Here is a 12,291-nt window from a genome sequence, read left to right on the forward strand (position 1 = left end):
AAAAAAATAATGTTCAGCGGGTTAGGTTTTGAAAAACAATGTTACAGGGTTGCTTCATTTTCTACCTGCGTAGAAAATTACCCACTTAACGTGTTATGTTGATTATACGCACACAGCTATGTGTAGCATGTGTACGGTCCTGGCAAATAGTATCTGATTAACATCTATGTTCGTTTCTATTAAATAGACCTAAACTGTGTTAAACTGTTGGAGATATCGTTCTTGATATTTCTAGGACGTATTAACTTTGTTGATTATCTATTTCTGATAATGTTATCTTTACAGATATTTTCAAGAATATAACTTGTGTTCGAATGTTTCTATAATGATTATTTGTTTTACAGGTCATTGAAGTCACTTCGAAAGCATTTTCCAGAGAAAGATCAAATATAATCAATAAGTACTTAATAAGTATAAATTAGGCGCTTTGCTAAAATGGGAAACACACAAAACAGAGTCAAAGAGTTATTATAAAATTAAAAGGTCTATCAAATAGTCAAGTCTTGCTAAACGTTAAATTGTATTGGTATAATGAAGCATGTGATTTGTTTCATAGACAATTTGATTATGAATCTACGGGAACAAATATTTAATTAATTTACACCTGTTTAAGGACCATATGAAAAAAACTGTAAAGATATAAGGCATGGGAAGCAATACGAGAGTATAATTTCCATCTACAAATCAACCGAGACAGAATAATACATTATTTACACATACAAAAATAATCATACAACAATATCTATATTTACCAACCAAGGAATAAGCAAACGTACATATGTAAAACAATTAATAACACAATATTTACCTACAAACAGACCACAATAAAGTCGTACGACAATATTTACATTTACATAAAAACCGAGACCTAATCAAACGACATTATTTACACCAACAACAAATAACAATCATACGACAATATCTATATCAATAAACTAAGAACAAGCAATCGACAATTTGTTTCATCTACTAAAAACCAGGACATACTTATCAAAGGGAAATAATCAAATCTAAAAAAGGTGATATTTTCACATGCAAATACAAAGAATTGAGGACATATACATCAATATACAGTGTCTAAGATCAAACGAATTACAGCATTGTTTACATACATGAACAATGACGACAACGACATCACATGGAAATTGTTACGTTATATGAATACATTACAAAAACCACCAAACAACTGAAGAATCTTAGGCCTATATGACATCATGTTTATAAACGAAACTATGATTTATTTTCCAGCATAAAGTGCACAATCATTCTTGCAATCACACATCCTAGTTACCACATCATTGACCCTGTCCTCATTGAAATCTATAAGTATTCTCCTACTTACCAGCGTGGACCTGGACGATATTCAGCCCAAAATATTTCTCTAAATAACTTTAAATCTTGATTGTATGGAGTTATAGGGTTGAATGCAGTTAAATGATATTTTGAATATGAAAGGTAAAACGGGTAGCAGGAGTCTAACATTGCGATATCGAGTACATTAACCATGCTCTACTGAACAGTGACATGCCTAACCTCGAGCTAGATGGTATATGTGGTTCATTGTGAAGCTTTTCATGGATACAGTATAAGCTAACACGACGTACCAAATAGCCTGAGTTACTCTTCAACGTTTGCGTCAGAAGGCTGTGTCATTTCGTGCATCTTATGCAATCCAATCTACGAAGATGAAAATGCATATCTCTTAACCATGTCCTATTACCACGTTCTTAGTACTGCTATTCATTGTAATTTACGTACACATGACAAATGTATACTGTCCTCAAGTTTTCCTATTTTTGACAAATAAATTAAATAAATGATTTATTAAGTGACATTGCATATAAACTATTGCATATAATTGCTAAATATACAGTGTACCAGATATTACATGTACGTTTTTAACATTTGTGTCTCATATTATGTTCCTGTAAGATCTTACAACACATAAGGTCTGCCGGTGTATCGTATAATATATACATGCGCAGATATTTTTATTTAAATTCACTTAATGTACAGTTTCTATCTTGTAACAAAAAATACTTTGCTAGCCAGACGATGTCCTGATCGCTAGCGATACCACTTGTAATTGCCATTTAACTCTTGCAGTATCATGTGCTTCAGTTATACTCCGTCGAGCGTGTATATAATAGTTACAATATATTACGCATACATCTAAACTCCTTTTATGTACATTTGTCTATTGTTGATATGCAGTGATTTTCCATGATTCAGTAGAATAAGCTTTATAAACACCGCTGAAAATTTGGTGTCTTTTATATATCTTAATTGAAAGCGTATCTTACCTGTTAACAACACTTGACATAACATGTATTTAAATCGACAGTGCTGCTGTACAAACTGGTCACAAGATGCATTTTACGGTGAATCATATCGGATTGTACCTGATAATAACACAGGTAAACAACATACATATGTACCTACAGCTCGATATATCACTGTCTGAAATCAATAACAGGCAAATCGTAAAAAGCAAAGCATTGTATACACCGTACGTAAATCAAAGACGCGTGATGAAAGGTGACTGTATCTATATTTTACAGCAACGGACCTGTCTCATGTTGGTAAATCTGAATCAAAGCTAAACATAACCGATACCCCGTTATGAGGATGTAGGCATTATTAGCTATATATACTTTCGACTCTCGGAGTAATGTGTGCATCCCCCTAATAGTATGCTTTCCCAACACGAGGTGTTTATTTACATACAAAATAAAACAATTACGTCATTGGAAACAGAAATGTTGATTTTCATGACAAACTGTGTCCCGAGTCGATATAACCACGTGCAGATATTATACATACCAGCGTCAGGTACGGTTGTCTCTCGCTTTCTGCCATATATTTGTATACGGTGTTGCGTTAAGGCATGTAACGAAACGTCTCTAGTGTCGACTGTCTTCACTAGTCACGGTTGATACGTTCGTCACAGGTGACCAGCTGTCTGATGATCTGTGTGCTAGGTTGTGTGAGATGTTGATGTTTGTGTCCATTGCCAGGGGTAGCCGGGTAGTCGACTGGGAGTGTCGGAGGAGTGAGTGTGTATGTGTGTGTGCGAGGGTGTTTGTCTAGATAAGGGGTATATAACGTCACATATACAACGGTTATTAACTAGCTCTCTCGAGTTGTATTGAAAGTGCAATGTATGTATGCACATGTGAATATACGTATTTTGTATTGAAAGATTGATCGATATCATCTTTGTACCAGCTTTAAGTACTCTTTTCATAAAATACTATTATTATTCCGTTGTACATGTAGAATAGCTCATTCACATATGAAATAAGTATGCATGAAAAGTACATGTGGCATCTGTATATCACATAAATACACACACATGTCACTTCTCTGTTCGTAATTACGTTTAATGACACAAGTTGCTATTCAGGTGGATACCTAACAACATATAACTTTAAGGGAAATGCTCGTTTGCTGTTAACGTTTTGAACAAATATAATAACGAAGTTTAATCTATTGAATTATTAGGTCTTTTGACGCGTTAAAATCATGGTCGCTAATATAAATCAGTGTGTTTATTTCCTAAAGCAACTTTGAAATACCCAAACGCTTAGGTGGTTTCTATGCGTAGCCCGGTAAATTTTAATCAACAAGTCGTACATGTTTTGCAATGTTCGCTACACTATTTGTTATACAGCGTAATACCCAATTCATACCTCCATGTTATATTACTCTCTAGTGACGTAATGTTAGGATATATATCCGGGACAAACATTACAGGGATTACACATTAGAAAAAAAGGACCATCCAAATTCGTATGAAAAGAAAACCCCAAGCGTAAAGAAAGAAAGTGAGAATCTTGATACATGATATATCAAACGTATAAAATATATGATACTCTAAATTGAAACCGAAAATACATCTGTGAACTAAATGACCCAACAGGCAAGATTTGATAATCGCATGTGGAGTGTCATCGTCGGATACCTACAGTTGATTGCGCTACACTCTCCGAAAATGTAGCAAAATCGACCACTGGCGTCCGTTTATGGTTGGTTACTTGTGGTTCTTTCAGATATGCATTTGAATATTACCCGTAACTGTTAGTCAACGCTATGAGGTTCCTATTTTAAAATTGAAATCGTATTAAAAGGTTTTTTCTCGTTAGTGTAGATATAATTGTATGCATTTGGTAACATTGTGAATTGGTTAAATGATATTAAAGTAACTTTCTTTGATAAATGGAATTTAACATCATCAACACAATAAAAATGAACGAAAACACACAAAAGAACACAACAGAATTATATGTCTCACCTGTCCCCGATTTGGCCATATTTGAGATTGAGAGAAAAGCAGAACACGGTGATTTAACTGACAATATTGAAGGACCAAACAATTAAGGATCCACACAGCATATATGGTGAAACGATAGTCGGTCTAGGATTTATTCATTCAAATTAACTAAGCTAAATGCAAAAAAAACCCTTCTAATATTCAAATAAAAATCAGTTTCCATGTTCTTAAAATATCATTTCAACAGAATAAAAACTGTAAATTAAATATTTTAATCAAAATAGAAAAGTCATATCAAAATTCAATCTAATTAAATCAAGATCTTTAAATCAAATTAAAGAAGGAATTTTTAAATTAAGAAAATGTTGACCTTATTGTTAAACTTTTACAATATTTCAAACTAGATAAAGTTTGAATTTCTAATTCAGAAAACGTGCACTTAATTAAGTTTTTATCGCTTAAAAGAATGTGATATCGGGTGTTCGTATATGTATCTATATGTACTTCCGATGAAGCGTCTAAGTGGTAAGGGTATATCCGAAACCATCTAGAGGATATATCGCGGCCATGGCATAGCATCAGCGATGAAGCCCCACAAGACGCTTCGCAATATCCTAGAACACTCTAAGGACAAAACACCTAAGGAAAACGTCGCAGAATGCGTATACAACGACGCGTCGTATATTGGAGAGACTGGAAGGCGATTTGGGGTCCGCCTTGGTGAACACCGTTAAGATATGGAAACCCAAGAAGAAAGGAAGTTCACCAGATTGGAAAAGAAGCAGTCGGGGTCCCAGCTAAATAAATCGGCAATCACAGACCATGCCACAGAGAAAATTGACTGGGATAACTCCAAAGTTTTGGATAGACAGAGCCAGCTGTTCAAGTGTCAGATAAAGGAAGCCATCTGGATACGCCGCAGTGGGCCAGTTCTAAATTGAAACGAGGGGGCTCAAAGACTCTCGCACATCTATGACCAAGTATTAAACAAAGCGTAGCTGAATCGAGTCATTTCGGTACATGTATAACAACTATTGTACATACGCTTACAGCGTAGCCGAATCGACATCGATTTGTGTGGACAACTCGTACACATTTTACACCTTATGTGCATACGTTTCACTGGTCCTTTGTCTGATGAAGATGACAGTGTACATATCATAGTCATCGCAACGTCACATAGAAAATGTTATTGGTTGTGTAAAAGTACTTGCAGAAAATGTTTAAAAATGGTCTAAACGTCAAGTTTGATTGGTGTAGCACTTTTGAAAAACAAATGGGGAAATGGAGGGTTGGTTGGTGGGGATCGGTGCTTTAAGAAAAACAAAGGACAAGTTAACACAAATAAGGATATTGAAAAAGTAACTTGACCATGAAGTCAAGGTTATATTCAGCATACAAAGCAGGCAACCAGATAGAACACCCATAAACTATTTGTGGTCCAAAAAGCGTTGTTCACAATTTCTGAAAAAACACAGCTAAACACACAAAATATACACTGATTAGGAAATAACTCAAGTCGATAGGCCGTAAAAACAAGGGCCAATACATTATTTGATGCTTGGAGTAAGCTGTACTGACCTTGATGTAGGTATGGTGCAGGTTTGGTTGTTCTGGGTCTAAATCATCTCTCTGAGATACAACATCTATCACACAGATTTAAGTAAAACACTTAACACTGACGAGGAAACTGACAGGAGCCACTGGACTGTATAAACTTGGACCCAAACAGCAGGTGATGTTTGAAATAAGATGTACTGCCCGGGATGAGTCTAAGGTGTAGGCTTAGTAGGTGTAGGACTAAAACTTAATGAGAATCAACACTAACACCCAGATAAAGGCAAACATTTAACACTGATAAAGATGCTTTAACAGGACCAGGAAATACTGCATGCCTTATTTTGTATCTGATGCATGAACTGCAATGAAGAAGCTACGGTACAACGATGGTCCGAAATTGGTCTCTTTAGACTTTCTAGAAACAGAACTCAACACAAATACTTAACGTTGACGTCTCAACCGTCACCGGAAAATGACACATAGGTCCCACATTTACAACGTCTGACGAAAATGTTCATTGTACATGTATGTGCAATGAGATAAAAATGAACATGCTTCTGAATTATGTATTTTTGAAAATCCACAAAAGAGGTTTACGTGTACAATATAAATAATGCATAGTATATTGTCCACATGCCCGAGAATTTCTGATCAGTTGTTTTGGTTTATGTAACAAATTCATGCCTATAGGTCAAGCCCGTCTTTCTTTAAAGACATAATATATTGTCTCTGCTGATCAGTTTTGCATAATCCTGTTTCAGATAACGATATAGAAGTTATTTTATATTCCTTATTACAACAATAGCACATACGATGATTAGTTATAGGTGAGAAAAACAAGTTGAACATGGGAGTTCGATGTCCACCACAAAGCTTTGAATATGACAAATAAGAAATAATAGCCACATACATTTAAAAATATTCATGACATGTACATTGTACTATTGAAGTAATCATGCAGTGACTATTATCGACACAATCTTCAAATGACATGCATTTCCAATGGATCAATCACAACTGATCATGAAGTAACAAATCTGAGCGCACAGGCCAAGCCATTCACCTTAATGAGACATAATATACTGATTGAGAGTGTATGAACTTGTTTTTTAATGTACAATGTACAGTTAAAATAAAATGTTTACCTTCCGTCAGTCTTGTTAGTTTTGTGATTAGTTGTCATATATACAATGTATGTATAATCATTCATGAACATTGAATAATATTCTTAGTTTTCATAATAATAATTTCTATAATGATAATGATAAATCAAGAGTACGTGTAATTTGTTATCATGTATTATTTGCTATAATCAAGACTGTGCGTGTACACAAAATCAACAAAAAAGTTTCAACAAAAAGTTTCAACAATGATCCTAGCTTACATTGCTCTTGATACACATTTACAAAACTGCTTCAATCCTTTATTTTCAGGAAAACTTATGAGCCCACTGTAAAGTTCACATATTGACATAAGCTCCGATGGAAGACTTGAAGCATATTATCAGTTCATACCTAGCTGTGAATAGTATGAATAGTATATGTTCAGCACTCATTATATCATTTAGAGGTCTCTTATCGTGGTACATTGTCCAGTAATTTTTCATCCTTCCATGACGGAAACACATTGAAGATACGCCAATCGGGGATACTTTTATAAAGGAGGCTTGCGTTACCCATTGCATCTCAAAAGACAATTAGTACATATTTTCATTTCTCTCTCTCTTTAAATTCCTTTGCTTTTTTATCAACTGATTTTATTGACAGGAAGATGCGAAAATAAAGTAAGTGTGGGCCTATAACCCATTCTAAAACACAACTGATCATTTTTCAAATTATCGATATAATTAACTTTGTCAATCAAGGTGTTCGTTTCCTTAATGCACTTTTGTGTTAATTGTCAATGTTGTCGATCTGCCTCCTGGTATATTTTGATGGTTGTCCATACTTTGTCTATTAATCTTTGCCTTGTCTTTGGGATGATCTCTACTGCGCTTTCCATGTTCACGTACCTTTCAAAGAATTACTTTCTAAGAAGCACGTCAGGTAACATTCAATAGACTTTTCTAATACTTCATACTTTGCCCTTAACCACATAATATGGATGTTTAACATTATCAAATATTAAACTGACAGGGACGACCTCAACGTATGTTGTATAGGGTTGTTGTTGGGGGTATTACATGCCTTTTAAATATCAACAAGAACGTGAACTGCTTTCAATATTTCCTCTTTAATAATAACAAGTGTACATAAGGTGATTAGAATCTGTAGGGGGTGAACGATATCACAATTGATCGTCCTTTTAAACTCTTTTGCATATTAAAGCTACCATTTAAAAATCATAATGTTTCGGTTCAGATCATTTTTTGTAATCGTTGAGTTTAAAACTTGAAGTTTAAAACTTGAAGTTTTAAATATTATCTATTCAAAAAAGTCAATAACATATGACTATGGGTAGACAGTCATTATTTTGATGATAAACTGACCTGTTACGTCTTCAATAATGCAAAAACATTCAGAAGTATAAGTAAGAAGTTTTTGCGATATTGTGTGTGTACATAATGTTTGCCAAAACTGCTAAACTGAACACAACTAATGAACTTAAATGTAATAGATTTAAATGACTTTCTGATATACTTACAAACTGATATTACAGCAATAAAAGCATACCGGTAGGTCTATTTATTTTGATACAGGTGGTTAATAATAATAATAATAATAATAATTGGAGGTTCTTATATACCGCTTTATCACAACCTAGTTTGTAGGTCGTCTCAAAGCGGTTCACAAAAAAAATCCGTGGTTATAGTGCCTTTGCAACTAGCCAGTACATTTCTCAACTCCCTGGGGAGCTTACAGCCGGAGCTGTCATTTCGGCGCTAACAGCTAGCATTCAACAATTCTAGCACTGCCAAACCACGTACTCATTTACAGCTGAGTAGACTGGAACAAGCGGAGTAAAGTATCTTGCTCAAGGATGCCGTGGCGCGAACCCGCAACACTTCGGTCACACGCCCGGCGTCCTACCACTGTACTACCGTGCTTATTGACGGGCGGAGTATGACGAAACACATCATGACCGTTACCACACATAATATTATATTTAGTAAAATTTTGTATTAATATTGATAATCGGCCTCTTGTGCCCGGTCTGACGACGCGATATGTTAAAATTGTCTCATTGTCAGAAGCTATGTTATTGCAGCTAAACCTTCCCGGAGTACAAGGTTTTGATGAAATTTAACTTTGGTGCCGTTGTCCTTCCTTGAATTTTACACAATGCCCTTAACATCATCAGTGTTCCTTTGGACAAAAGCTCCATGGTTTTGTAGGTTGGGATTTCTGTATCATGTTTCCAGTGAGGGAAGGTTTTACAATTTTTAATGCACTTTCAAAGTGTTCCATTTTCACTACATCTGCACGTAAATCCACTGTTAATGCTTTCAGTGCTGCCTGTAAAACAAAGCAGCATCAAAATTAACAAATAGTATTGCTCTGAACATTATGTACTCGAAAATTAAGCTTCTTCATGCATGAATAGATTCACTTATTCCTCTGACACAGATGCTTATATTACCTGGTATGTAATTTGAAAAAATATATGAAACACATGTTGAAATATCAATACAATGTAATCCTCTTGCCTTACAACTACAATATGCATGTGTAATATTTTTCGAATATTTGTTCTACTATCAGTATAAAAAGGTAACAAATAAATGCTTTTAGAGAAATTTAGTAAAGGACTTGGAACTACTTTAGGGTAAATCATTTAAGCTCATTGCATATCAGGTAACTTTCCCCCTTCACTAGCAAAGTCTGTTATGGCATACTGTTAAATCTGCCCTTCACATGTGACTCATATGTGCCTCAATGGTGAAGGGAAAATTTAGCTGGGAAAAAATGTCCTGTTGTACAGTGTTTTTCCACAATAAGTCTCAAAATAATAAACGCATGTGTTTCTTGTCATTTTAGATGACTATCTTAACTGATGTATCAATAATTACATCCACCTGGTGTTAACATATTCTCTTTGTCTGCGCACAATGTCGCTAACTGTAAGATCAGCGCCTGATTTTCAAATTTTTATCACATTACATAAAGTATCATATAATAATATTTAAATTTCAGCAACAAAGCTAAATATTTCAACATTCTGGAAAAGACTACAGATGAAACTTACCTCCCTACAGAGATTTTCTAGGTCTGCTCCAGTATAGTTCTCTGTCGCCATGGCAATGCCGTCTAGGTCAACATCCTGTACAGGCATGTGTCTGGTATAGATGTTTAGGATCTGTCTCCGAGCCTGTAACACAACGACTGGTGGTTATTGACACAGAAATCAGACAGTAAGACAAATAGAGACAAATGACACATACAGGCTAGGTATTTGTTGTTATCAACAAACACAGAGGTAAAATTATTTGTATATGGTAATCAGTAAACACAGGGGTATGACATAAAACGAAACACAGGGGCAGGACATAGACAACGAACATCTAAGCATGAAATCTCCAACAGACACAATGGTGTTCTGTAATCAAGAGACACAGGAGTATGTGGTAACAAACGTTACAAAAACACGACACATGTATGGCTGGTGGAAAATCGTGACAATGTTTAAGACACAATTAAATGATTTAAACTGATGAAGTAACATGAAATGACCAAATGACACAGGGACTTGTGACAATTAACATAACCTGACCATTGGATAACAAACAGACACAAGGTCACAAGATAACCAACAGACACAGGAACATGAGGTAATTAAGACACAGAAACATGAGGTAATTAAGACACAGGAACATGTGATAATCAACAGACACAGGAACATGTGATATAAACAGACACAGGGACATGTGATAATTAAGAGACACAGGGGCATGTGATAATTAACAGACACAGGGACATGTGATATAAACAGAAACAGGAACATGAGGTAGTTAAGACACAGGGACATGAGGTAATTAAGACACAGGGACATGTGGTATTAACAGACACAGGGACATGTGGTATCAGCAGACACAAGGACATGTGATAATTAACAGACACAGGGGCATGTGATAATTAACAGACACAAGGACATGTGATATAAACAGACACATGAACACGAGATAATTAAGACACAGGGACAGGTGATATTCAACAGACATAGGGACATGTGGTCCAACAGATAAAGGGACATGTGATAATTAACAGACACAGGGGCATGTGATAATTAACAGACACAAGGACATGTGATATAAACAGACACATGAACACGAGATAATTAAGACACAGGGACATGTGATATTCAACAGACATAGGGACATGTGATAATTAACAGACACAGGGGCATGTGATAATTAACAGACACAGGGACATGTGATAATTAACAGACACAGGGACATGTGACAATCAAAGACACTGGGACACAAGATAATCGAAAGACACTAACACAGAAGATAATCAAAAGACATAGGGACACAAGATAATTAACTCAGGGACTTGTGTTTGTGGGAGCATGTTAAGTCAAACTACCTGAGTGTCAGGAGGAGGTACATAGAGGATCCTGTCCATGCGGCCAGGTCTGACCAGAGCTTCGTCCAGGAGGTCTCGGCGGTTTGTGGCAGCCACAACTACCACATTCCTCCTGTCTAAGGTCTCACGAACACTGTTTCTCTGTCAAAAAGTGAACAATCAGTAGAAATCTTTATCACCAGATTATTTTGACAAGGCAATGCACATTCGATAATAATGAAAAACTGGTTTGTGATTTATGAAATATGGTGTTACTGTTACAGAATACTGTATACAGGAAATATTTTCCACAGTTGAACTTTTCCCTTTTTCACCCTCCAAAATGAGGGCAAATTTATCTTGACAGAGAATATTAATACAGGGCACAATATACATTGTCATTAAATATGAAGGACAAAATTAGCTTTTCCAGTAGAGGGAAAAAGTTAGACTCGGCCAAAGTTCATTTCAATGTTATCTTCAGTACGGCTTTGAAGATACTCTCAAAAGAGTGCCCTAACCCACCTTTCTGCTGCATTGACCACTCTCATCTGGACACACATCTCCCTCCAGAACTTTGGCCCCACCCACCACTTGGTCATCCATTCTGATACCAATACCATCCAGCTCATTGAGAAGAGTGGACAGTACTCGCTCCTGGACACTACGCTGACTGGATGAGTCTGACCGCTTGCCAATGATGGAGTCAATCTCGTCCAGGAAGAGGATGGACGGAGCACCGGCTCGTGCTCTCTGGAAAATCTGTGAGCAGAAACATTAAATCAACTTACTTCATAATGAGTGATTTGGTGACACAGTGGATAGCACAAAGGCGTCCAGGGTTTGATTCGCCGATTGGGTGTGAAAAGGTATGGGTTCACCTGCCTGAGTGACCATGTGGATTTTCTCTGGGTACTCCAGTTTCCTCCCACTATAAGTTCCCCCCCTCCCCCC

The 12,291-nt window shown here is 36.0% G+C and overlaps 2 protein-coding genes across 6 annotated transcripts in view; both read right to left on the reverse strand.

Moving 5' to 3' along the window:
• The window catches only part of LOC110458947 (membrane progestin receptor alpha-B-like), a 12,817-nt gene extending 9,752 nt beyond the window's left edge, over nt 1-3,065 (reverse strand). Inside the window, exons 1-2 of one of the 4 annotated variants that reach the window (XM_021510937.1) lie at nt 2,824-3,065; nt 1,605-1,677 (exon numbers count right to left, since the gene is read on the reverse strand). The gene's annotated coding sequence lies outside the window, so the exon portion shown is untranslated. Of the gene's footprint in view, nt 1-1,342; nt 1,522-1,604; nt 1,678-2,303; nt 2,771-2,823 lie in introns of those variants that run through there. The other 3 variants (XM_021510939.1, XM_021510938.1, XM_021510940.1) reach the window with 3 other exon arrangements.
• Nucleotides 3,066-8,807: 5,742 nt separating this feature from the next.
• Nucleotides 8,808-12,291, reverse strand: part of LOC110458951 (spermatogenesis-associated protein 5-like protein 1) — a 16,842-nt gene continuing 13,358 nt past the window's right edge. For both annotated transcript variants that reach the window (XM_021510946.1, XM_021510945.1), the window contains 4 exons: nt 11,863-12,099; nt 11,359-11,499; nt 10,019-10,141; nt 8,808-9,288 (listed from right to left, as the gene is read on the reverse strand). In XM_021510946.1, the coding sequence (XP_021366621.1) occupies nt 9,130-9,288; nt 10,019-10,141; nt 11,359-11,499; nt 11,863-12,099 (660 nt within the window). In that variant the 3' untranslated portion in view covers nt 8,808-9,129. The remainder of the gene's footprint in view (nt 9,289-10,018; nt 10,142-11,358; nt 11,500-11,862; nt 12,100-12,291) is intronic.

The sequence above is a fragment of the Mizuhopecten yessoensis genome, unplaced genomic scaffold, assembly GCF_002113885.1.
Source record: "Mizuhopecten yessoensis strain PY_sf001 unplaced genomic scaffold, ASM211388v2 scaffold9871, whole genome shotgun sequence".
NCBI lineage: Eukaryota > Metazoa > Mollusca > Bivalvia > Pectinida > Pectinidae > Mizuhopecten > Mizuhopecten yessoensis.